At 35.1% G+C, this 25200-nt stretch overlaps 1 protein-coding gene across 6 annotated transcripts in view; it reads right to left on the minus strand.

The window, feature by feature from the left end:
* Positions 1 to 8408: 8408 nt before the first annotated feature.
* SCEL (sciellin) overlaps positions 8409 to 25200 on the minus strand; it is a 68113-nt gene continuing 51321 nt past the window's right edge. For all 6 annotated transcript variants that reach the window (XM_088051441.1, XM_088051440.1, XM_014263245.2 and 3 more), the window contains 8 exons: positions 22453 to 22512; positions 20794 to 20850; positions 19758 to 19817; positions 18165 to 18254; positions 14665 to 14739; positions 13403 to 13511; positions 10971 to 11073; positions 8409 to 9926 (listed from right to left, as the gene is read on the minus strand). In XM_088051441.1, coding sequence (XP_087907567.1) covers positions 9910 to 9926; positions 10971 to 11073; positions 13403 to 13511; positions 14665 to 14739; positions 18165 to 18254; positions 19758 to 19817; positions 20794 to 20850; positions 22453 to 22512 — 571 coding nt within the window. In that variant the 3' untranslated portion in view covers positions 8409 to 9909. The remainder of the gene's footprint in view (positions 9927 to 10970; positions 11074 to 13402; positions 13512 to 14664; positions 14740 to 18164; positions 18255 to 19757; positions 19818 to 20793; positions 20851 to 22452; positions 22513 to 25200) is intronic.

Here is a 25200-nt window from a genome sequence, read left to right on the forward strand (position 1 = left end):
ATGGAGGAAATCTTTATTTATTTATTTATTTTATTTGAACCAAGGATGCAAAGTCTTTTAGTGGACCAGGGAAAAAACCCAGTAAATAGGTCTCTGAAGTTTTCAGTTGTCAGAACTTAACAGTGTGATCTGGATATTGCAGCACTAAAAATATCTTGATGCAGACATCAGTTTGGAGATACATCAGGACACACATTTAAAGATGGGGTAGAGTATGTAGCATCATAGCACAGGATCTTAAGTCGCCATGGGAATGCTTGTCCTCAGTTATGAGTACAAGTAGTTGAAAATTTTCAAATGCCCTCTACTGTTTCTGTCACCTACACAAATGTTGCATGCAGGCATTCATTTCAGAACTCAGCTGCCAAAAAGAAAAAGCTTAGGACTCAGCATTGTGCCCTAGTATGGGTACAAATGCATCTTTCCCAGACAGACACATTGTTCATAGACATCATATCACCAAGAAAATGGTCCAGAGATCGACTCTTTCTTGACTGGGACTTCTTAAGTGAGATACCCAGTAGTATGGGTAGAAAACAGCTTAAAGTTATGCATAGTTGAGCTACCATGCTCCCAGTCAGCATGGAAGATGCTGGCTTTTCCAGGCGTTTCCTGTACAAGTGGATCTAGTAAAGGGAAAATATGCACTTCACTGTGTTATATTTGTTGCTCTAATTTAAGTGTACTTGTAATTTCACTAACACATAATTCCACTGATAACATAGCTTCAAAAAGAGGTGCTGGCAGGTAAAATTTTTGTTGATGAATACACCGTCCCATGGTTTTCAGGTTGGTCTGTTTGAATACTGCAAAGATGATTTGAACATATTAGTATTTTCAATTTAAATATAAATTTTTAAATATATAAATATATATAAAATTTAAATATATAAATATAAATAAAATAAATATATAAAATATAAAATTTTAAATATTAATTTTTAAATATAAATTACACTCCTCCCAATATTGACATTACTAATAAATTGTTAATGGGCTCCATTCAGTAGCCCAGCAATAGCTGATGAGTTTGATCAACCCAGAACTTCATCAGCACTTTACAAACCACACTGAAGACTTGATGGTTCCATTCTTTTTTTAAGGCATTGATAAAATGTGTCTAATAACAACTCCAAACACCCTAATGTGCCCATGAAACCTGTTACTCCTGGATTTGAGAAATTATATGCCCTAAATCAGTAGAAATCTGCTATAGGATGCTACTTACACAGTATCCTATAGTAGGAATTTCTGAATCAGCGTAGTTACTAATAGGCTGTCAATGCAGAGAACAAAGAAGCAGGAAGTCCGCAAATCCCATCTGCTCTTTTCTGGTAATAAGCTTGTTGCTTTATGCTGCAATAGCTGCAGGCTGGATCTGCCTTTCAGGCAAGCCAGTAAAGAATTAATTGCTGTAATCCAGTCTGGGCTATACAAAAGATGGGTAACAATAAGGTCAAAGCACGGACAGTAAACTCCTGGAGTCTTGTAAGGTTATTTTAAAGCACAGTTCCAGTCTGAAAAATGACTGTGAAAGTAGTTTTATAAAAATAGAGCCCCTATCATGCCAGAAGTCCATCCTATCCAGTATTCTGCCTTTAGCAAGGGCTGATAGTAGCTTCATAAGGAAAATATCTCAGAAACAAGAGAAATATTGAGGGATATTTTCCCTCTTTTAGAAGTCATTGAATCAGGACATCTGGATCATTTAATTTTGATAGCAACCAACGTGTAATAATATTCCATTTGCTGAGACCCATTTTTAAGCCATTTAAACATTAGGGCTCTACAACCCCCTATGGCAATTAGAGCTGCAATTTAATAATGTATTGTTAGAAAAACTACTTCTTATTATCTACTTTAAATCTGCTGCTTAGTAATTTGATTGGGTGCCCCTTAGTTCTGGTTTTCTGAGAAAGACAGAATGATTAATCATTCTCTATTCAGCTTCTCTTTGTCATTCATGACTATATAAAATTTAGATACTTCTCTTCCCAGCTGACAAGCCCTAATTTATATAGCCTTATCCCTACAGAAGTCGGGCCAAACCTCCCATTGTTTCCTGTCTCACTCCATAATGAAAATAGAATTTTCTAACCCACTGTTTTCTTTCTATTCTCACTGCATGTTTTCTTATAAAGCCAAATGATCTCAGTTAAAGAAATCAGCTTAACCAAAAGCATATTGGTGTCTTCAGAAACATTCATATATTCATGCCCTGATTTAAAAAAATCTGTGCACTCTCCTCCAATATATCATACATATCTAGATGCTTCTGTATTCTGTTATTTATTCCAATTTGTACAAATTGACTTGATAAAAAAAAAATAAGACTAAATGAAATGTAGTTACCTAGAGCAGTTTTCGTGTTTTTTTCAAGGCTGTTGCCCCAGCTGATGCTTCCAATTTCTTTGGCACCTAGCCTGCTTTGAATGGTAAGGTAAATGTTTCTGACATTGTTTCACTGTTTCAGCAATCTAATACCTGAGTTGGCCTAGAGGTTTTGTATAGACACTACCTAGACTTAGAAATTTGTTACTGTTAAATTTATATATTTACTCTGCATTATTTGAGCAATTAAACATTTTCCTTAAGTTACAGCATGTATTCTTCACTCTTGATGTCTCTTGGAAACATTTTGACTTCCTGTTGCTAATTTCATGCTAATTGACTTCCTCTTTTTTTATATTGTTTCCTTCCCTGAACTACCCTGGTTCCTTCAAGTTTTTTCCTTATTTAATTAATATTAAAGTGAATTTAATATTAATTCATATTAAATTGTAATCACCATTAGAATGGATTACATTAGAATGGATAACAAATCCAAAATTGCATCATTTCAGTGAGCTCGAATTGCTCCAGTGCTTATGGTATCCAAAGATATTGTCTGTGAATTAAGCTTAGGGTCTGCTAGTTTATAGATCCATCTAGAAGAATTATCCATGACAGCTCTTGTTCAAGGGGTTGTTATTTGATTGTTATCAAATCACTCTGACTTTCAAATGCTTTAGACCCTCCTCCCTTCCCATCCCTTATGTTTATTACAAACTGAAAGCATTAGCCTGAATCTTGCAAATCAGGTTGGGTTTCTTTCTAATGATCTTCATCGATAACAAAGACTAATTAGAATTTCAAAGAAGTTTGAATATTTACATTGTCTCCAGTATACAAGCATATTGGAGAGTATAATTTGGTTTACCACTGATGAATAAGAAAGAGAAGGTTGAGGGGGAGATATGATGTTCAAGGTTGTTAAAAAATGAGCTGATAATCTAAAAGTAGAATTTTTGAAACACTGTTTGAGTGTGAAGTGCTGAAGACCACAATGACAGAAATACAGCTTCTCTCCAAGAGGCTAAAAATCCACGACACACCTTCTTCCAAGACTCCAGAATTCAGCTTGACTTCAGGGAAAAGTGGCAGTTGATTCAGGAAAAATGCCTTATTTATAATAACGTGATTATACCAAATCATCTAATCCTGGTTATGATTTTTTCAATTTTTTTTCCCTTTTATTAATTTTTTGTCATCTTTACTTTTGTCTATTTGCATATAGCTGGAGAAAGAGATTCAAGAAATTCATCAACTTTGCAAAAAAAGTGGAAAAAAATTTAATATCCATGTTAACAAGTCCATCGTGTGCATACATAAGTGATTTTTACAGTTTGCAAAATGTTAGTAAGTGTAGGTCAACAGACTCAAAGCTTTATGATGCTGCAAAGTGGTTTAGAAGTTATCATCTTAAAAAAATAAACAGCAATATGCTTAGCATTGGTTATGTGATATATGTAGGAAAAATTAAATAATTGATAAAACCCTCAGTCCAGCAGTGTTTGAGAAGGCACATCTGAGTGGCACCATAGCAAAAGAGCATGGAAAATTTGCAGTTGCTTGCAAGGCTTTTCTTGTGTCAAAGTGGATGTGTTAGCTTTTCAGGTAGGAAATGGTTTAAAAAAATAAGTACCTTAACTTTCATTCAGATTCAGTTTGGTCAAGCAAGAATCTTTGCAGGAAAGCCCATTAATTTATTTTAATAATTTATTTTTTGCTGTCAGATGAGATAGAAAAAAAAAAGCCTATAAAAATAGTGTACAAAAGCTTGCATGTAAAAACTTGTCCTTGCTAATCTATAACCCACTGAATCACAAAAGATACAATAAAATGGCAAAGATACCTAGAGGGTAATTTAGGTACAGTTACAAAACTTACATCCAAACTTTTTTTTCTAGACCCACTGTTCCATAAACTGTATAACTTGCAGAGTACCTGAGATCTTTCCTGCATCACTAGAGTGGCATATAACCTTCCTTGCCCTTCCTCCTGCTATGCCAGAACTCCTGGGTCTGGGGTAGTGATGGATCTATCACAGGCGGTGATAGACCTATCAATCTTACTCCTTCTGGGTCCCTTTTGTCCATCCTGGAGACGTGCAGTCAGTTCTGGACACATTTCCAGGGCTGGGCAAGAGCTGGTCTAAAATCAGCCCTTCCTGGGACAATCTGGAAATAGAAGAAATGCAGTACAGCAAAGGTATTTCTTGAGTACATTCACTGGATTGATGAAGGGTGTACTAATTGTGGTATTATGAAAAGAGTGTATTCTTCTTAGCTAGATCTTTTCCTTGTGTTTGTTCCAATTTCATGATGAGAAGTAAAGTCCCTGCTATCTTCACTCCCTGTTTTTTAATATGTGTTCCTACTGAGGAGATTCTGATTCTGAATTAGAAGGCAGGGAAGTTTTTAAATAGTCCTGGTGATCTCCAGATTAAAACCCAGAAACCACAGTTCTCAAAGAATGTGCCCCCCTCTGACTGGGTATCTGGGATGTCTCTCACTAGAGTGGAAGAGGCAGAAAAAATATTGTTCCTTCCTGGCTTTCCTCCTTCAGCTTTCCACAGATGTCAGTCATGTCAGACCTGGTACGCTTGTTCCCAGAAGGAGTTTTGCTGTAAGAAAACTGCTGCTTTGTTCAAAAGACTTTACTGTTACTTTGACATACGTTGCTTGGGCAGATGGATAAAGTCAATGCTCAAATGCATTATCAGTTGTGAAAACAACTAAAAACAGTGTTCAAATATGTTATCAGTTGCATACTTCTGTAGATTTCCCAAATATCATTTAACCATTTGGCTATTTGAAATTGAAATACTACAAATATGGTTAGCTGGATTTTCATTCTTAATTCCAAGATTTGAACTACATACAGGGATAATATAATTCAAAGTTCCATGGGTGGAAACTCCCTGGAGGAACCAGAAGATATGAAGACAGACCAATGTTTTCTGGGATATTCATCTTACAGTTGAGTTTGACTATTAATTTCAATGGCACCATTATTTACAACAACACTAGTACCATTAAAATTCCTTAATTGACTTATTTGCATAATGCTTTCATCTTTTTTGTAATTTCTCCCTTTTCTGCTTCTTTTAGTATTTAAACATGTGGAAAAAATGGCTTGAATGCCAGAAGTTTGTCCTTTCTTGCCAGAATTGATTTTGTCTTCTTTTTTTCCTGAGTAGGTAGTTTTAAAATGTTGGCTGCCAATTGTTTTGACCGCAATAGCTGTCTAAGCTCCCTAAACAGATGCCTGATGACTGCACAGCAATGCCAAGACTCAGACAAGTGCTTTTGGCATGATTATATTCAGATATTGATTCTTACAGGACCAAAACAGTCACTTTTAAGTCCTGGCACAGCCTGCAAGGCTGTAGCTGTCAATTTGTAACTGACACAGTTATAAAAACCCTATGAAAAACATATTCTGTTTCCAAGCAGCTTGCTTGGAAAGGGAGGTAAAGGGAATTTTTCTTGGGTCATTCATACAGGTGCAGCAGTACCACCCAGAGGCCACTGCTGTGTTGGACACTGGACAAAATGGAGAGAGCTCCTGTCCAAAAGGGCTCAGAGGCTGGAAAGACAAAGATACTAAGGCTTAGAAGAAATTATCATATTCAGAGATATTTAGAATAGTCTTCAGATGAAACCCCCCAAAACTTCACTCTCCTACTGTCCTACTCAAGCTAAATCTGACTGTAGACAACCCCTCTAATCATTCACACTGCTTTTAATTCTTAGTTAGACCACTTGGATGAGATGATGAAATTCCAGGATTTGGTCTTTGCTCCCAAGACAATCTATTTTTTTTTTATTCAGGAGTCATTCCCGAGTTATCAATAAGCATATAATGAATGTGTAAGCAGTGTGTGGCTATCCAGTGGAACATGGGCCATAAGGATCCAGCTTTCACTGGGCAGGGAATGTGGCAAAAGACTACTGGGAACATCTCCTTTATTCCACACACCCAGCTGTTCCACTGTGTTACACAACCTGCTTAGGTATGTTGGGAGAGACACTGAACTTTGCACTCCATTTTCTGGGCACAGTTCATCTGTTCAGAGAACACCATCTCCATGGTTTTAAAAGGTGGTAATTGAGGTATTCAAGAAGGTCTGATTTGAGCAGATTGTGCCAAGCGTATTTGAGAATACCTGCAGATTCTCCTCTCTGAAATGCAAGTCTGAATGTTTGAAAGTCCTGAATGTTTGTAAGTCCTAGTTTTACTGATGCAGGATATTAGAGATTAGTTGCTCAGGCCAGGAAAAGCACAACAGAAGAGGAGGCCTTTGAAGTCAAAAAAAGACCTTATCAGTTTAAGAATTCAGTTGTTCTGCATCAATTAAGCAGCTAAACAGAGCTACTTTGGTCAACAATTTCAGACTTTGGCACATCAAACCTACCTAAGTATTTAGTCTCTTTATCCTTTGTCTTTATGGAATGCTGGATGTCTGTGCTGCTCTGAAGAAAAATGAGGTGTCGTGATGCAGCAGAAGGAAAAAAAGGAGGCATTTCTCTCTCTTAGTCTGGTATATGCTAGTCTGAAAGCTGAAACCACCTCCTGGTGTAACAGTAACTACAATGAGCAATGTGCATGATCAGAGAGAAACAAACCAAGAGAGTGGGTACTTCTCATTGTAAACAAAGAGATTATGTTAAAATACCAAGGATCAAGGAAAGCAAGGAGTAATAGAGTTCTTACCTTATTGTTGTGAGTAAATAAACTGAACACCTGAAGCTATCTCAACACTACACACATCCCTATATGAAGAAGCAAGGAATAGAGGTGACCTACAGAATAAATGCAAGAGCCATTTGGTGTTCTCTACAAGCCTAGCTAAAGAGACTGTGTGAAGTAACAGAGGGTATGTCTTGTAAAACTGACACTGTCCCTTCATCCTCTTTCAAGAGGAGGAGGATGAGGAGACATGTTAGAGACGTTTGTCATTCTGTGTCAAGCACTGATAGGGAGGGATGCTCAGGCTGAGCATTCTGTAGAAACCTACAGAGAATACAACAGAATATATTAACACAGCAAAGATGTTCTTATGACATTCCTTGTTCTTGTAAATATCAGTAGCTTTGAAGCAATCTACATATTTAAATGCATCAATATGCATTTTATGCATTATTTCACTCCTTTCCTCTGATTGCTTGATTCCCCTCCCTGTAGAGCAGTGCCCCAGCTTTGTAAAATAAAGTATCCATTACACACTGAAAAAATGGGCCTGATGAATCACAAACCCCCACATAATTTAGTACATCATCTCTCAATACAGCTTTTCAGTCTAATTTAATGCATTATTGAAAATAACACATTCATTAAAACAGCTGCCAGCAAACTCTTCATTTGGATTGTTTTGTGGAAGGACTAGTCAAAGGGAAATGAAACACCACAGGCTAATGATATGCAAAAAGGAGAAAAAACATTTAAGTTTTGCTACATTGGTATTGAGATGTTAATATGATTTTTCTTAATGAGTACTGCTCTGCCAGATTTTATATGGTAAATCACAAACCTGGTGTTTCTTCTTAGCCAACTTACAACATATAATGAAAAATAACAAAAAAAAACACATGGCACAATTATCGGGGCTGTTCAGTGAGGATAACTTAATGAGCATAGAATTATTATTTATTGTTTCTTATTGCTACTTCTCCATCAATGAGCATTTAAGCAGCAGATATTTTCATCCAGAGCTCCTGATCTCTGGGGGAGTGAACTAAAATCTCTCATCCCCTCAAACACTAGGAATTCCTAGATTCTCATGTTCTGGCTCAAATGAATGTCTTACATCTTCCACTGTAACTGGGCTTTAGCAATAAATGCTGGTCTGTCAACAGGACCAAATCTGTGGACATTAAAATTTTGCCACTACTTTATTCAACCCATTGTGCAAATCATTGTTTCCTGGTAAAGCAGAGTTTTAACAATTACAGTTTAACTAGGATATGTCATCAGCAAGAGACACACACCAGAAAAAATATCAATAATTAAAGATTTATTAGAGTTACTGACATTAATTCATAAGATTTTCATAAAACAAAACAAAAAAAAAATCTACTGTCTCATGTCTCCATTCCATAATCAGTTTGAACATCCTTTAAGGCAGACAAAATCCTTACTCAGCTGCAGGCCCAGTGGTTTAAATTACACAGACATCCTCCTGCCTCCCCTATGAAATGTGCAATCAAGGAGAGTTTGACTAGGACAGCCACTCACCAGTCTATTATTAGTCTATGACTTTAATACTTTGTATGCCTTTAAGCTCTTGCCTAGGTCCACCAGCCTCCAAACACTAACTCTGTCATGGTCATATCCAGGAAGTCCTTTTAAACTGAGATGTAAGGCAGAAAAATCAGTTCTAAATAATTATAAACGAAAGCATCTCATGACAAAGACTAGTAGTCAATACCTTTGTCTGTCCAGTAAGCCACTGAACTATTGATTATTTTAGGCAACATATTATAACAGTGCATGAATTCTTTCAGTTTCTATACTTGTATATACATACACTCTCCAAAAGGAAAAAAAAATGCTTTCACTCTAGTCTCAAAGGAAGGAGCATATCTGACCTAGTGTAGATGTCTAAAAATCTGAGTTGTTCATTCCAGGTTCCTTTGCAAACCATGGAAGTAAGATAGATGTACACTGGTTAACGTCACAGTAAAATAGATGTTTGCAATCTGACCAATTGAATTGCCTCCTAAAAATGTCTGCTTCTCTGTATAAGATAGGATCGATCAAGTAACTCAGAAAAAGAAGTCTACACTGTAGATGTATAAATTTAAGCAAGATGAATCCATCCAAAGTGTTTACATAGTCAATTTAATAAAGTAGGAAATATAAATACAACATAATGTCATGCAAAATATATATTTCATTATTTCATGGCAACTATTTAGTGTGCACTTCTTTAAAAAATGGTCATTAAGTAGTTACCAGAATTACAAACATAGAGTGGGGTGGTTTTACTTAAATCCCTCTAGCAATTTTTGTCTAGAATACTTCTGCAGTTGCAGAGATGCATTTTCCAAAGATGAGTTGTTCCATCTCAAATTTATCATTTAAGTTACTTGGGAAGAACCTTTCTCTGGAGGTTGAAGGTGCAGTATGAACCCACTTCCTTCTGCATGAAAACAGCAGTTTAAACTGAATAGCTGACTTCTAAATGGCTAATCTTGATGAGGTGACTCCCATGCATGTTTTATTAAGCATAGAACTTTATATGGGAGGAAAAGGGAATACAGCCTTTTAAAAAATCAATGTGTAGGAATGTCCTGACATTCAGAAAATTTCAATAAATTATCATTGATTTTACATACAATTTAGTGGTTTCATAGATCTGGTAAATATACTGACCAATATCTTGTTTTGCTTCCTGCAATGTGTGTATGAAAATGCATCTAAATTCTCATTAAATTAATTCCTTTGATAACCATGCAGTAGGACTTCATTCAGAGAATTCCCAGCAGTAAAAATGAATAATTTCCCACAGTGTTTTGAATTAACAGGCCAATACAGTTAACTAAACAATAGTAACTTCTTCATTATATATTCTGTATATCAAAATTAGTAGATCCATTTTTCTGCAAGAGAGAAAAGATTGGTCAGAGATGCCAAGCAAAGCAGTATGCTCTAAATGTCCTACAAGGAAACTTTAGATTTTTTTGATTTTTTTTTTTTTAGAATGTCTACTGAAGTCTAACTGTCTATCTTGTAACTTGATGAAATAAGACATAAAAATTTATTGTGCTTAATACAGAGACCCTTGGTATATCTTTCTACAGTTTTATAACGGTTTCTATGCTTTGTTAATTTTCTAATCTGATTATTTGCAAAATTTCCCATTCCCATCAGATTTTGCAATGACTTAATAACAAAAATATTTTAAGGAAACAAATTTTTAATATAATATTAGTTAACATGATCTTATCTCAGAGTTACATAGTTGAAAACCAGTTTATCAGAGGATTTAATCTAAGTCTCTGTCTTAATTTGGTACAGAGGTACTAATTTATACTGTTGTGAAATAGTAATTGCCATGAAAAGAGAAGAATTAAAATCCAGTAACTTCTAGAAAAATTAATAAAACAAAATGTTCATTTGTTCATGCCTTGCACATTTTTTCACTCACCTTGCTCCTCACAAAGGTAATAATCACATAATCACAGTGTAATATTTTCAGTATGATTTCATAGATTTTGTATCTTCTACTGGTCACAATTACTCCACTAGGTGAAAATACCTTTGCTCCCTGGCTTATTTGTTTCAATAGAACAATCTGATTCTCAGATGGCCTTGCAATTTATTCTCACTTCCAGGGCAAGGTGCCATTGCCTCCCTCCAAGTGCCTCTATTGATTGCATAGGTACAACTTTACAGAGAGGCTTGAAGAGATGAACTTGCAGTGCAACCAAGATCCCCCTCACAGGTACAGAATAATTGTGTCTAGAACATGGGGTTGGATATCATCTTAAGCACCCTTGCTTACTGAAGTAGATGCTTTGAAAATGTTTAAGTACACACAAATAAGCAAAAGCAACAGCTCTGCTGTCATATACTGAAGTCTTTTGAATGAAGTTCACTAAATGTTTTTTCCCACATTCAGTATTACATGTCTTGTGCCTTACCTTTAACTTTGGAATAACAAGGCTCACAGTGCACAGTTTGTTTATAAATCCAAATGCTGTCTCCTGCTTTTAGATCTTCCAGAGGTCTCTTACATACTTCACACTTCAACACACAAGTCAAAGAATGAAAAAAATTAAAATGAAACATTTCTCTAATACTCATACCCAGCATGATTTCCTTTAGGAAACAAGCAACCCCAGACCAGAATAGGAGTTATTAGTACCACATCATAAAAACTGAGCTCTGGAAGAATAGTTTTAGACAACAGGAAGTTAGGTATCTGACTGTGTCATCTTTAGGCATCTAAAGATCAGATACCATTGTCTCAACTGGTTGCCTAGGTACTCATTATACTCAACAACCCTGTCCTTCCCCCAGACATTTCCAAAGGGTACTTTTACTTTCTCTCTCTTAGCTTAGGGGTTTATGCTACAGTAAGATGTATCACCATTTTGAGATCCTTTTTATTCTTTACTGAATAAAGGAAGAATGATCACACATAATCATACAACTCAGAGTATATCTTAAATAATCTAGACCTGTTTATTTAAAAATACCTTATGACACTTTATCTTAACAGTTAACTATGTCTCCCATTCTTGCAAAATCTGGACGCTGCTTTCACAAATGTCTCAAAAAAGCTCATTTTTTGAGATAGAGAAGCATTGCCCATGTTTCACATATGAAAATGCATAGATACACACAGAAGCTGACTTACCAAGATCACAAGGAAGGCCTACAGTGGATCAAGGAGCATGGTAACTTGATACAGAAACTAGGATCTTGATACCCAGAAAATTTTATTTATTTAAATCTAATAAAAGAATAGTGAATTCTGGCTTCTTTGTATATTTTATCCACTGATAAGTGAAAATCAGGATTAGTATTAAGGTGTTGTTAAAACAATCTGCTGTCTTCACTGATTTTATATTTCTTTGTTTAAATCAGCAAAAGGATGGCTATGTCTTTAAAGCTCTGATCACCAATATTAGCTAGAATTTTTACACAGAGAAAAAAAAATCTACAATTTGGGTTATTTACTTTTGGTATATACCTTTACAAGGATATGAAGATGGTGTACTGCTGTCAGCTATGGGCAAATCTCTAATAGGTACGGGGTATTTGTAAGGAGCTAAATGAATATTGACGATAAGAAATTGCACTACTTAGCTAAATACGTAACTGCAAGCATGAACCACAGACCTACATCAATTCTTGGGTTTTTTTTGGACAATGCTTTCATAAGATTGTAGTTATACAAAAATTAAGCTGAATATTGATGGCCAGGCATGTCCCCAGTTGATTGTAGGTAACAAAAAAATATAGTTTGAAAAATAAGCATAAATATTTAACAGATAATTCAGCCACTACCAACATGTTAATACTCTTAACTAACAAAAAGTCCTTTCTTCTTTATGTGGGTTGATCTAAAAAGAATGGAAGCAGACCAGATCTTGTATTTACTTGGAATAATAGTATTGAGGAACTATTACACAGTAGTTCTCATGTGACATAGTACATAGTAGTTCTCATGGCAGAAAATGCCTTTCAGGAGCTCACAGAGCTCAGAGTCAACAAAAGAGTCCACAGTGAACAAAAAGCACATGCAGCTTCATACATGTGAAGTGCAACCTTAGTGCTGTATTCTGATTTGTGGTACTTTTCATGTAGTAAATAGGGACTAGAACTGCTGTCAGAAGCAGAAACAGAAGCTGTGCAGGACTGGGTGGAAATATGAACTATGCTAATGCAGTGATTTTGCTGAGTATTGTTTGTTAGAACAACAAACTCTGTGCGTTCCAAGCAGAAATAAGACAAATGAGGCAGAAAGAAAACAGACTATGGGATTGAGCACTGCCAGGCATACCCTGAAAAAAGTTTAAGAGCAAATTTTAGGCTGAGGCTTAGGGTTTGGATTACAAACAAAAAAGAAATTTCTGCTGTGCTTTCATTCTTAATGGAACTAGGAAAAAAATTACCTACTTTTTAATAATTAAGACTGCTTAAGATGTCAATCAAGACTATCTACAAAACTTCATAAAAAACTGAATAAAATTTTACAATATGAAGAAAATATAAGTTGATATAATTCACTGTATCAGACTTGAAGTGAAGGCTTATAAATGTGTAGGACTCAAAGAATACATTCAGCTGCATCCTTTATCTTGCTCTTTGTTGCAAGGGAGGAGTGGCAAGGAGGAGAGTAGAGAGAGGAGGAGGGAGAGATATAGAAAGAAAAAAGGGATTGTGTAGGGAAGAGAGGGAAAAAGAGAGATTAGTATTTCCTACATTTATCTTCTACTCCAGTCTCAAGACTTATTCTCCCAGGTGGAGAAGGCCTAAGGCCTAAATAATCTCTTATTATAGGTATACTATAATGCAGCTATTACTATCAAATTTTATTTCTTGGTAGCAGGTGAAATCTTCTTACCTTGAAGCAAGTTGAATGACAGTGAATTTGCAAGGCATCTAAGATCATTTTGGCATCTATGCCCAAGGGCTTCCTGCAGTATGTGCATATATCTTTTCCCATTATACTCCTGTGTATATAATACAACATCAGCTGTCAGAAAAAGAGCTGCCATTGAGATCTCAAGCAGAAAATTGATAAGGTTAGCACAATGCGTGGGAAAGACATTTGTATACTGTACAACGGCCATTGATGGAAAAATGTCATTTGTGTATTCTCTCCCTTCCAGTTGACAGGTGTCATACATGGTCTCCTCTGATGGGCAAATTACTGAGTATAATTGTCAAGTAGCAAAAATACCTTGGTGGATAGAATGGTCTTCTCTGGTGAACTGAATTAAGCTGCTGAATATCTGGGAGCATGTACACTAAATAGGGATAAAGTGGAGGGGAATGATTTTAATGTTTTAATCACAAAAGTAAACTGGTAGTTGAATCAAACTGCCATAATTAGATCAGTCTGGTTCCCAGAATTCTATGCAATGCAGAAGTGCCTGAAAACTTTTTTGACTTTCTGCACTGCAGACAGAACTCATACCTTCATGGCAATTATAATGAATATATGTATAGAACAGCCTACAAGGTATTCGTGATAGTAATATTTTAAATTTTTTTCTCAGCTCTTGTTGGACTCCTACGTGACATCACTGTACTTTGTCTGGATACAATTGTTGGTGTTGTTTTATCATTACAAAATCAATGGTCTTGTTCCTTTCCTGTCAGTGACAAACTGCTGTACTAATATTTAATCATCCCAAGTTCTTTATCCTTATGTTGGAAAGGAGATAAGTTATTTTGATCAGGTATTTCCAGATAGTAGGGCTGTCTGAAAAAAAAGATAGTCTTCAACAGCAGTCTCTTGTGAACCTATTCCTCCACACTTGTACATAAATTGGTCATTACTGTTCTCACAAAGGAAGGAAATTTTGCAGAGTAAGTGGCTGCCTGAGATAGAAACCTACAGAATCACAAAGCTAACTCTGTCACTTAAGGCATTGGCTCTTGTTTCTATAGATATTTTAAAATGTCAACTGTGACAAGCCTAACATAATATTAGGCTGAACTGTGGTAATGATTTGATGGCAAGATCTCACTGAAAGAGAGCTTTGTTTGAAAAGCTGTCTCATGATGGTGACTTCCACTGCTCTCTTTTGTCTGAGGACTTGAATGCTTATGTAAATGTGTGTCCTTTGGTACTCTATGATGTTATTAATGTGTACTTACCGATCAGAAGTAGAATAAACAGTTTTGATAGTATTTCCAGTTATATTTTCTTCATAGATACCAAGTGATGATTTGCTGTGAAGCAGAGAGTACATAGCTATCACTAAGCAGTACATTTTTGTAAAGGTTTCACTACATTGATGATAATATGCAAAATAAACATGCTTGCAAAAAAAAATCATACATGGTGATGAGTTCTTTTTCTGGTTTTTTTACAACCATAAAGAATGAGGTATCAAATAAAAAGTGTAAATTAATAATATAGTAATATTTGTAATATAGTGTCTTTAGACTGTTCTATTTTTGAATGATTCTTCAGCATTTCAAAATTAAATCCAGAAGCTGATTGAGAAAAATTTATGTAACAGTATTGGGTTTCCTGTGCTGATATCTCAGCCTAAATGATACATATCAGAAAATGGTGACAGACTACATTTTTCTTTTTCCTCTGCTTCTTTCACTTGTCCTCAAAAAGCTGTCAAACAGCCAAACAAAATTACAACATGTCCCTAGAATTAGAGTGAGGGTCTTTGTAATACAGGCTTTTCAGTGTATGATTTGTTTTCACTACAGTAACTGTATTGTTCCTTATAACAGAGTAGAAAGGGTTATACTGAATTTAATTATCAGGGAAGTTAAATCTTCCATTTTTAACAGTCCCATTTCCAAGTTACTTAAATGTCAGTTTTGTTTCCATGGAAGGGGTTAACATGTATGTGACAGTTGAAGAAGTAATCTTGCCATATGTGTTTTCAAGATTTCTGAGTTGATTTATTAATCCTACTCTCCAGAAATTCTTAAGGTATATAGTAATTATTACATGTTGCATATCATTCTTAAATAATATTCTGCTATGTTAGGAGCAATTATTTATAATCATGTGTATTTAACAAACATTGGGTTTTATGCGGGAAAATATAAGAGATTGGTAACATTTAAGGCGTTATGAAGGTCAGATGCTCTTTTCTACATACCTGTATTTCGTAAAGTACATATGCCTTATTTCCATACAACACCAGAAATGTATTTAAATTGCACAGTTACTGATAAGCTGAAACTATAAATCTTTTATTTATATTTCATAGAACATAGCAATGGGCTTGTTATTTAATCAGAATGTAACAAACCTGGGTTTGCTCACCACAGAGGAAGTATCTCCTTGAATGAACACCCAGTGCTCCATTTATATTTCAGGTGAGATGAAAGTAAGCTTACTAAGTAGGAATGCAAACTAAAGCTAAGTGATCAGCTTTTGAAAGAGTTTCTCTGTCTGAGAAATTCTCCTGACCACGAATGTGCATAGCACATGTCACAGGGTGGAGTATATTATTAGTGCAGTTGCCTAAAGTTTCTTGCTACAGTGAAAAGTGGCAAAGGAATATAATTTCTCTGTAAAGTATGAGCCTGTAATTCTTTTTTATTTTTTTTGTTAAGCTTATTTTTCCCAAATCTTCCATTTAATTTATTGTATTTAACTGCACAATCTTGGGCAAACTGAGTACTGTGCATGGCACACTCAACATAATATGGGTCTTTACACGCTGCATGCCTAAAAGTAACATTATCTTACAGGAAGCTGTATACTTTCCTCAAGTGTCCTAGTGTAGAGAACAGCATCCCTTGGATTTTACTAACTGACTGGAGTATTATGATTGAAACACACAAAAACATATATAACCACAGCTTAGGTAGAAAACCACAACTGGAATGTATAAAACAAAATATGCTAAAGCTAAAGCAAAAATATTTCCAAAGCATCAGGTTTTAACCTTGTCAACTGAAAGTGCAAGGAAACTCAGAACATTTAAATAAATGCATAGTGTGACAGCTTGATGAGACACCAAGTGAAAACTGAGTCCCAGTGTAGCCTGAGAGCTGTGCACCTTATCACGTCCCTTCTTTCAGTTCGTATCAGTCACTCCTTCACTTGCTGTATGAACAATGACTTGTTCATACAACAAAGTACTCAACAATAAATACTCTGTAGAATCTGTTGCATAAAACCTGAAAGAATAACCTACACAGACCATTCATTTAATAAGTCTTCATGAATTAAAATGGGATTAGAGCTTCAGGTGGAGGGTATAAAGTCTATCAAGTGTAAGGTAACATTGCATATTGCAGCACATTCTTTGCCCTGTCGTTCTTCTATTACTGTTCTCTATTTTAACTTTCAAAGATAATCAGAATATTAAAACTCAGAGCCTGTATGTACACAAAATTCTGAAAAATGTTAATTAATTTTTCTGTTGAATATTCATTTCAAATCTTAAATTATATGCTGTTTGGCTTTGTTTTTATTCTCAGACAATTTATGGGTTTGTCTTTCAAGGTCATGCAGAATTTTCACAATACACAGGTTTCAACTGTACTCGAACAGCAGATGTAAGAATATGAGGGATTAAAGATCATGTGCCCATTCATATCCACAGTAAGGACTGGGTGTGCAATCAATTAATCAAATTAACCTTAAGGTTAAGGATGGGGACATTGACCATAATTCCCATAAAGTACCAGATCTTTACTTTCCCTGTCAGTAAGGCTCAATAGATTTCTCCTCTCCCTGCTGAGTCTTCAGCCCTGACTCAGGCAGTTCACAGCTATTATACAGCAATACAACATACAGGTTATGTCTTTAAGCAATCCTTCCTACATAAAAAATGAATCTGTATAGATGGGTGGATTGATGCAGGAGAGAGGTCTTCTTAATCCAAAATAGTCAGGAACTATTCAAGAACTATATATATTTTTAGTAACTTTTTGTAACAATTATATTATTTTGTAACTATTTGTTGTCTTATTTTGTGATAATAATTTTGACCATGAAGAACAAGGTAACATTTCCTTTTATTTCAATTATTTCCTGATACCAATAGACCTGGTGTACAACTAGTTCTATTAGATATCCCTACATCACATTTTTCACTCAGATTTGCAATATGTGGGTTTGTAGAGGCAGAATCCAGCTAGAGCATGAATATTGTAAGAAAAATGGATTTTAAAATAGTTTGTTCTTGGTCAAAAATTCAGAATCCCTAGCTACAGTGTCAGTGATTGGATTGATGATATGTGGGTTCAGATTCATCCCATACAGGTTTAGGAAATTTAAAAGGCACTTTAAGTGAAGAATGTAATGTTTTCCTTACGGTTTCAGAAAGAAACAAGTTCATATGAAATAAGAGCATTCAGGAAATGCCTTTCCTCTATTGATTAGATAAGAATTCTGGCCTAACTGCCCTCCTAAATTTTATGTTTCAGGTATATCTCTAGAGCTACACAGGGTGTGTGTTCTGCTTCTCACTCAGTGCACTAGAGTTAGGATTTGTGACCTGTGCCTGGGATCCTGGATGCAGATTTGGAAAGGGGGTGGCATGATTCCAGAGATCAATGAGAGCTTTCTAAGCATTCCTGAAATTTCTTGCACAAAAAAGTTCTTTACGTATTTTTTTCAAGAAATAGCACTTTAGACATTACAGTACCAAATTAATTTTCCACAGTACCTGTTCTTTTTTTTACTGTCACTAGAGCAGTTTGTTTCTGGGAGACTATTTGGAGCCCTTGGAGGATTTTCATATCCTTTCTCAATTATCCTAAAATAAAAAAGAAACCACACAACAAGAAAATAAACTCTTTTCAGAAATCTCTTTCAGCTACACAGTTTTAATTTACACTTACAGTCATGAATGCAGAAGCTTGGTCTAGAAAAAACAGGTGAAACAAATTTACCTTATTATCGTTAAATTGTTGCTGGTGAAAAATAATGCAGCCATTTGACCTATAATTTTTATTCCTCCATTTTATGCTGATATATTCATATATATTCATATTGGAAACTTGATTTAACTTTAATTGAACTCTAGTTTCCTCAAAGTGCCTACTGGGGTTTTCAACTGTGCAATAATGTCTCAGTTGTTGAAAGCATTCCACATTTTCTTGTCAGTATTCCATAATGTTTTATTCTTAGGCTTACTATATTTCAGTTCCAAATTCTCTTTTTTTGGGTATACTACAGTTATGTTTTTATTAGAAATTACCAACTAAACAGATACATAGACTCATTTCAAAAAGCAGGGCTATGATTCAAGCAAGAGAAACCTCCTCCTGCAGTTTTCCCTGCCACAAAACATAACACACAAACAAACATAAAAATAGAATTTGCCAAACAAATGATAGGATTTCAGGAATAAGTGCTAATAATGTTTTTGATGATTTTACTAAGCAACTCAGATGAAGGCTGCTCCTGTTTGGTTCTGCCAAAGGTTATTCTCTGTAACAACATGATCATTATCTGCATTAACTCTGGATGTGTGGGCTGCAGCTTGATTATTTCAGTGAGCTTGCCAAGGACTGAGGCTCTGTTGAGCCCTCTCTCAATGCTTGTTGCGCTTTATATGCAGAGTGGTGCTGCAAGAAGCAGCACTTCCTTTGTGCCCGACTGCTGATGGGGCAAGGCCATGTCAGAACTAAAAGAGAAATTCATTCACTGGAGATGCTCAGTATATGCTTCCCTGGTCAAACTGTTGACCTGGAACTGCTGGGATAAAAATACTTTCTATTAAAAAATAGCAAAACTGCCTATATATACACAGATAACTACATTCTCCCTCTTTATGTGGATATACAACTAAGTGGATTACTCAAAAAAGACTCCATCAGATTGGTACCTAAAAACATACTACTAACCTCACTTTAATTAACCAAAATGGATCCTAGCTTTTGTAAATAATTAAATCTAGTAGCAGTAAAGCTTTCATACTAGGAATACCTTTTCTTATATTTATTTGAGATGCCAGCAGCTGAATTCACAGAACACTTAGATAAGCACAAAAATAGTTAGAAGGATCTTGTCACTAGTCATTTTCATTCTCCTTGAGGGTTTATAGGTTTGAGTCATTGCTTATCAAAATACATGCAGCTTTATTTTTGTATTTGGTTAATCAGGCACGTTTTAGAAATAATACAGATATCTTACTCACACTGGGCAAATTATCTCTGCTTGTATTAGGAATTCATATTTTCTGGTTTTACTAAACAGCTACAAGCCTCGATATTTGATCATTAAACTTTAGAGAGAACTATGAATTGATTCTTACCACTTTTTAATTTGGTCATCAGCAGACTTTACTTCAGTGTGATCCCCAAGGTCCCCATCGCTGAAAGTGAGAAAGACCTCACAATTAAATTATCTAAATTATTTACGTTGAAGAGGAAAAAAATTGTATGCATTTCCTAGGTAAGGTTCCTGACTACAACAAGTAAGTTATCTGTTCAGGCTTCGATATTTTTCAGTTCCTTTCCAATGTGACACTGCAAAAGAATTTCAAATGACTCAAAAATGTCAAGTCCATTACAGTATTATAGGATAATTCAGGCTGGAATTCAGGGACTTCAGGACCTCTCTGGTCCAACCTTCTGCTCAAAGCAGGGGCAGCACTGAGGCCAGACTAGGTTGCTCAAGTATTTGTCTAGTTGGGTTTTGAGAATCTTCAAGGAGAGAGGTGGCACAACCTCTCCAAGCAAGCTGCTCCACTGCTGAACTGCTGTCCATTAGCCAGTCAGAATGTCTCGTGTTTCAGCTCATGACCACTGTGTCACATCTTGGTGCCACACTACAGGTGAAGGTCCTGCCTACATCTTCCAAACTGACTGTGGCTCTGTCATTTTAACTTGATAACAGACTTGCATTCAGTTCAGGCATCAGTACCATGAGTTATGGAAATGCCTGCCAAAGTGTAACCCTTGCTTTGTTACCATATCCAGCCCAAATCTCACTTAGAACTGCTATTATCCAGGGTTCTGTACAGTCTCTAGGTCTATGTGGTCACATTTATACCAGTAACCATCAATCGTTGGCTGTTAAAAAGCTGATTTAATGTAATAAGTTTCATGTATTAACATGTCAGGTATGTAAAATATAAATTGACAGTAATATTGTACAAAAAATGCTCTATAATAAAAAAATATTAGCCATTGACACTTTTTTAAAGTTTGAAAAAAGGTAACTGTCAGCCTCATTTGAAAACAAATAAAAATCTAATTATTTTTACTGAACTGAACCTATTAATACCACTGTCCAATTAAACATAAATATTTTATAAACTTATAAGGGGCCAATTATGACAGGCTTGCCTCTTATGTTTCTGATCAGCAGTATTTTTTCCATCCAAATCTGAAAGGTCTTCTCCCCTGAAAAAAAAAACAAATAGAGCCTTTAAGGTATTCCCCCTATCTAGGAAAGGATAAACTGTCATAAAAGAAAGAAATATATTTAGGCACACATTTAAAAGGAAAAAAGTAAATGTTCAGCTAATTTTATTTTCAAAATTTACAAAAATCTTATGTTCTTGAAGAAAATATGTTTGTAATTTTCCCCTAGCAAGGTAAAGTTCTGTACCATTTATTTATTTATAGAAATTATTATCTAGTGCATCCAAGAAAATAAAAATGCTTTTTAAAATAGTATTAATGTCGTAGTTTAAGATTATTCTTTGCCAGTAAAGACAGTGAAGAAGAAACATGAAATTTCAAAGAATTTAGACTAAATTTACAGATTCCAAACAGCTTAATCTATGTTTGCATCATTTATTTGCAAAAGTGGATTTTTATTTAAACTAAGAAACTTCAGCTTCTGAAGAAAACACCTAAATATATGGCCAAATGTCCAAAATTTTGCTTCTGGAATGACAAGAAATTACCTCTGTCTGTCACCATGGTTAACAATTAAAGCACTGATCATGATAATTTAATTTATATTGAAAATATTAGTATCTGAACACTAACATATTTTACACATAAGGAAGCATTTTTTTTTATTATTTCATAAATACAATTAAACTAGAGGCTGGGTTTTCTTCTGTTTTCTTTACAATATTAAAATGGTTCAATGAATTATATGACTTATGAAAAGTACTGTAAGAAAAACCTCATGGTTCTCTTTGGGTAGAAGTAGAGCAGAACAAAAGGCCAAATTAGCTCTGTGAAACTCCTAATTTGGTCTTTTCAATCCATGATAAGCTTAGAACTTTGGATACTCCTAAAATTCAGTAATGTCTCAAAGCCTTGGACTCTATTCTAATAAATTCTCTCTGAATTAACATTAAAAAAAAAAAAAAAAGCCCAACTTTAGTGCTAAATGTCTAACTATATGTATGCATACGTGTGCATATATGTAAGATTATCTACTGTAAAAAAGATGATCACAGGTTGGCAACATTTATCTGTTGTTACTGTTTAGAACATGGTTCTTGAAACTCATCTGCAGAGTATCAGCGCTCAGTGTTGCAGATATAACGCAGCTCTCACTAGCAGAGTACCCCACCAGTTCCTCCCTTTCTCTGTGCTGAAGGGCTGCTTGCAGACCTCCAGAAACTTGGCTTGAAACTCACTGAACTGACACAGTGCTCAAAAAAGAAAGCTCGATCTGTTTTCTACGGATCACTTCCCTTGCTGATTGAAATGCTTTGTTACACCTTGCTGGGCAACACTTACCATCCATGAGTTCTAAGATACTTTGTTTACTGCCCCTTCTCTAACCATATCAAAATATTTCAGTGACAGTTTAATTGTAGAAGCATATAAGGCAGGTATGGAAACTTGCTATTGGTAGTACTTGTTCAGCTGACAGTGCACATGTCAGTGAATTAATCTGTATTGCATCAGGAATGCTACTGATCTATAAAAATTTTACAGATTAGCAACATTACCAACATTACCTTTCCTGACATTCTCATAGTTACAAACTACTCACTGCCTTAGAAAAGTAGGGCCTGAAAAACTTTGAACACTTACTCCTTGTCACTTGTGAAGGAACTTGAATTCGCCTTGCTGAGGTTATCAAGGCCTTGGCTCCTTTAGAGACAGAACAAAACCCAGATCAAATCATAATTAGAATAGCCAGCTTTCAATTAGTCATATTAAATACTCACTTTAAAAAAATGTTATAATTGACACATTTTTAATGGAAGGAAAAATTTAACTCATGACCATCATTTTAGTAATTCAAATGTATTCATAGATAAAGCAATATGCTCACCATATGCACATTAATCACATACTCTTCCTGGAACAAAAAGATGAAATTATATTTTGGAAACAAAAAGTTATACCTACTACTTTTTTCAAAAGGGATAATTCCTGCTGAACATGCATTGTGGAGAATATCAAAGAGTGTCTGACCCCTAACATGCTATGACAGAACAAAAAACCTTTAGCAAGTAGTACTATCAAACAAGTACTCCTGATATGTGAATCATATCTTACCTAAAAAAGTGATTATGCACTAAGTCTTTCTGTCTAAATAAATCAGTAATTTAAAAAAAGTTTTTTTGTCTATTTGGTAGGCTATCTAGACCAGCTTCTTCCCAAGTAAACTCTCCCTTCTCACAAGAAATGTCATATTTAAACTGAGAGGTGCTGAGATCTGGTTACATCCACTGATTCTTGCACTTCCACAAAGGGATAGAATGTCATTTATCATTACTCCTGATGTAAGGAAAAAAAAATCTTCCTTGAATTACATCTTGTTGGTTAATTAATTTTCCTTTTTCAATATACTTGATATATCAATACTTCAAAATACTGGCATATACTTCAATATTAATATATTAAACATATATTAATCTATAATATATAACTATTAACAATAGAAATGGAAATTAAGGTATTTTATACTTTTTGAATGGAACTTTTAGTAGTATCATGGCAAAACATGGAGCGTTGCTTTGACTACCTTTATTTCCCTTGAAAGGGTTGCACTGGTGTTAACATTTCTATAAAATGCTTAGTTTCTGTGAAAATGCATTTTCAGAATGCAAACCTCTACTTGAAAATTTTCCAGCAGCTTCACCTAAAAAGCTACCATCTAGTAACATTAGCTCACTACAAAAAAATTACAATTTTACTCCTCAAAAGAAAGCAAGGGGAAAGAATGATACGTTTGATGCCTTTGATGATATGACCTCCTATAGGACCTGTTATATAACCTGGCAGTCAACAATGTTCATATGTTTCTTTACTGACTTTTCATTCTGATCTGTTCCATCATGAAACAACATCTCCATGGAAGATAAAGGTAGCCTTTTCAGGTTTCTTCTTGGTCATACTTGCCAGATTTGGGACTCCCTTTGATAAGATTATCAAAATCTCCTTTTGTTTAGCAATTAAACATCTCAGTGCAAGGAGAGTCAACTGCCATTTAGCTAGAATTCCATACCAGTCATTAATAAATTATATACTTGTGGAAATTCTCTTTATATTATCACAGACTTAAGACTTTTCAGACTGTTCCTTCAGAAACTGAAGCCTTGCAGTTATCCAAAAATATCCTTGGTGAACTGGATGGCAAACTGCTTCCTCAGTATGTGGAGGCAGCAACACTAAAATTATAGTAAGTGTAAATAAGAGCTCAGGTAGTTACTTAACTTTCATTTTTGCAACTTTTATATTAAAAAAAACCTAATCAACCAAACCCAGCTGTGCATTTGTCTGACTAGAGTAAAATATGTATTATTACTTTTGTCTCTTGCATCCTCCATTTCTTTCTGTTCTTAGGGGTGTTTTAAATATCAAGTCTTCTCTAAAGTCTACTGACTTGAAATTGCAGCAATCTCAATTACAATCTCAAATGTGCTGCGCAACCTGCACATATACGTCAGCCTCATTGCTGTATATTCACCCAAAACATAGGAAGCAGCTTTGGGGCTCCTGTTGATTCTGCCTGCAGTCACATGGTTACATGCAGTTTACTCAGCAAAGTTATCAGTAGCCTTTCTGCTGACTTCTGCTGCCTTTCCCAGCACAGAGCAATGGAAAAGCTGTGACTGTAGCAAAGCTGTGCCCTGCAGGCCACTGTGTCTGTACCCTCCTGTGTCTGATTGTCAAAGGCATGTAAGTATTTGCAGAAGCAAATCCCAATGTGCTTCTAATGAGATTTAGGTCCATAATACAGATACATTTGAAATTTTTACTTGTGGTGTAGATAATCTGTTCACATTTTTATGATTTTCGATTTCATATTTTTAATAATCCCTCTGGGTTCCTCTTTCAGAATTAGATACCTTAATTGAAGAAGCCTTCCTATAAAAATATTCCAGTACAATGCAGATAAAATATGCTCCCACAACAAGGCCCAAATACAAGAACTTTCTGTGTTAATCTTTGTAAGGAATCCTAAAATATCTCAGTATTATTCTCTCAAATACTACATAATTGAATGAATAATGCTATAGAAATGTATTTTAGAACACTAGGAAGTTGTATCACCTATGTATTTGTTCTTGTAGGTAGTAGCTTTCTGTCAAAAGGGGAGGAAGAAACTCCTTTGAGATAAGCAGGAAAGATTCTGGCTGTAACACATGGGTTTTTTTAAGTTTTCACATGTATTTTAACACTCTTCCCACAGAACTGCAGATTCCTTTACCTTAAATTTCTCTGTTCACTTTGCAAAGAGTTTTCAAAAAAAGAATGTCAGTTACCTAAAATAGTTGGCCTGTTTGGAAGTAATGGGGGAAAGAAATTTCCAATATTTTAGGACTTACT

Source organism: Pseudopodoces humilis, chromosome 2 (genome assembly GCF_049639895.1).
Source record: "Pseudopodoces humilis isolate 2021_Gansu_Grassland_sample_001 chromosome 2, ASM4963989v1, whole genome shotgun sequence".
Classification (NCBI taxonomy): Eukaryota; Metazoa; Chordata; class Aves; order Passeriformes; family Paridae; genus Pseudopodoces; species Pseudopodoces humilis.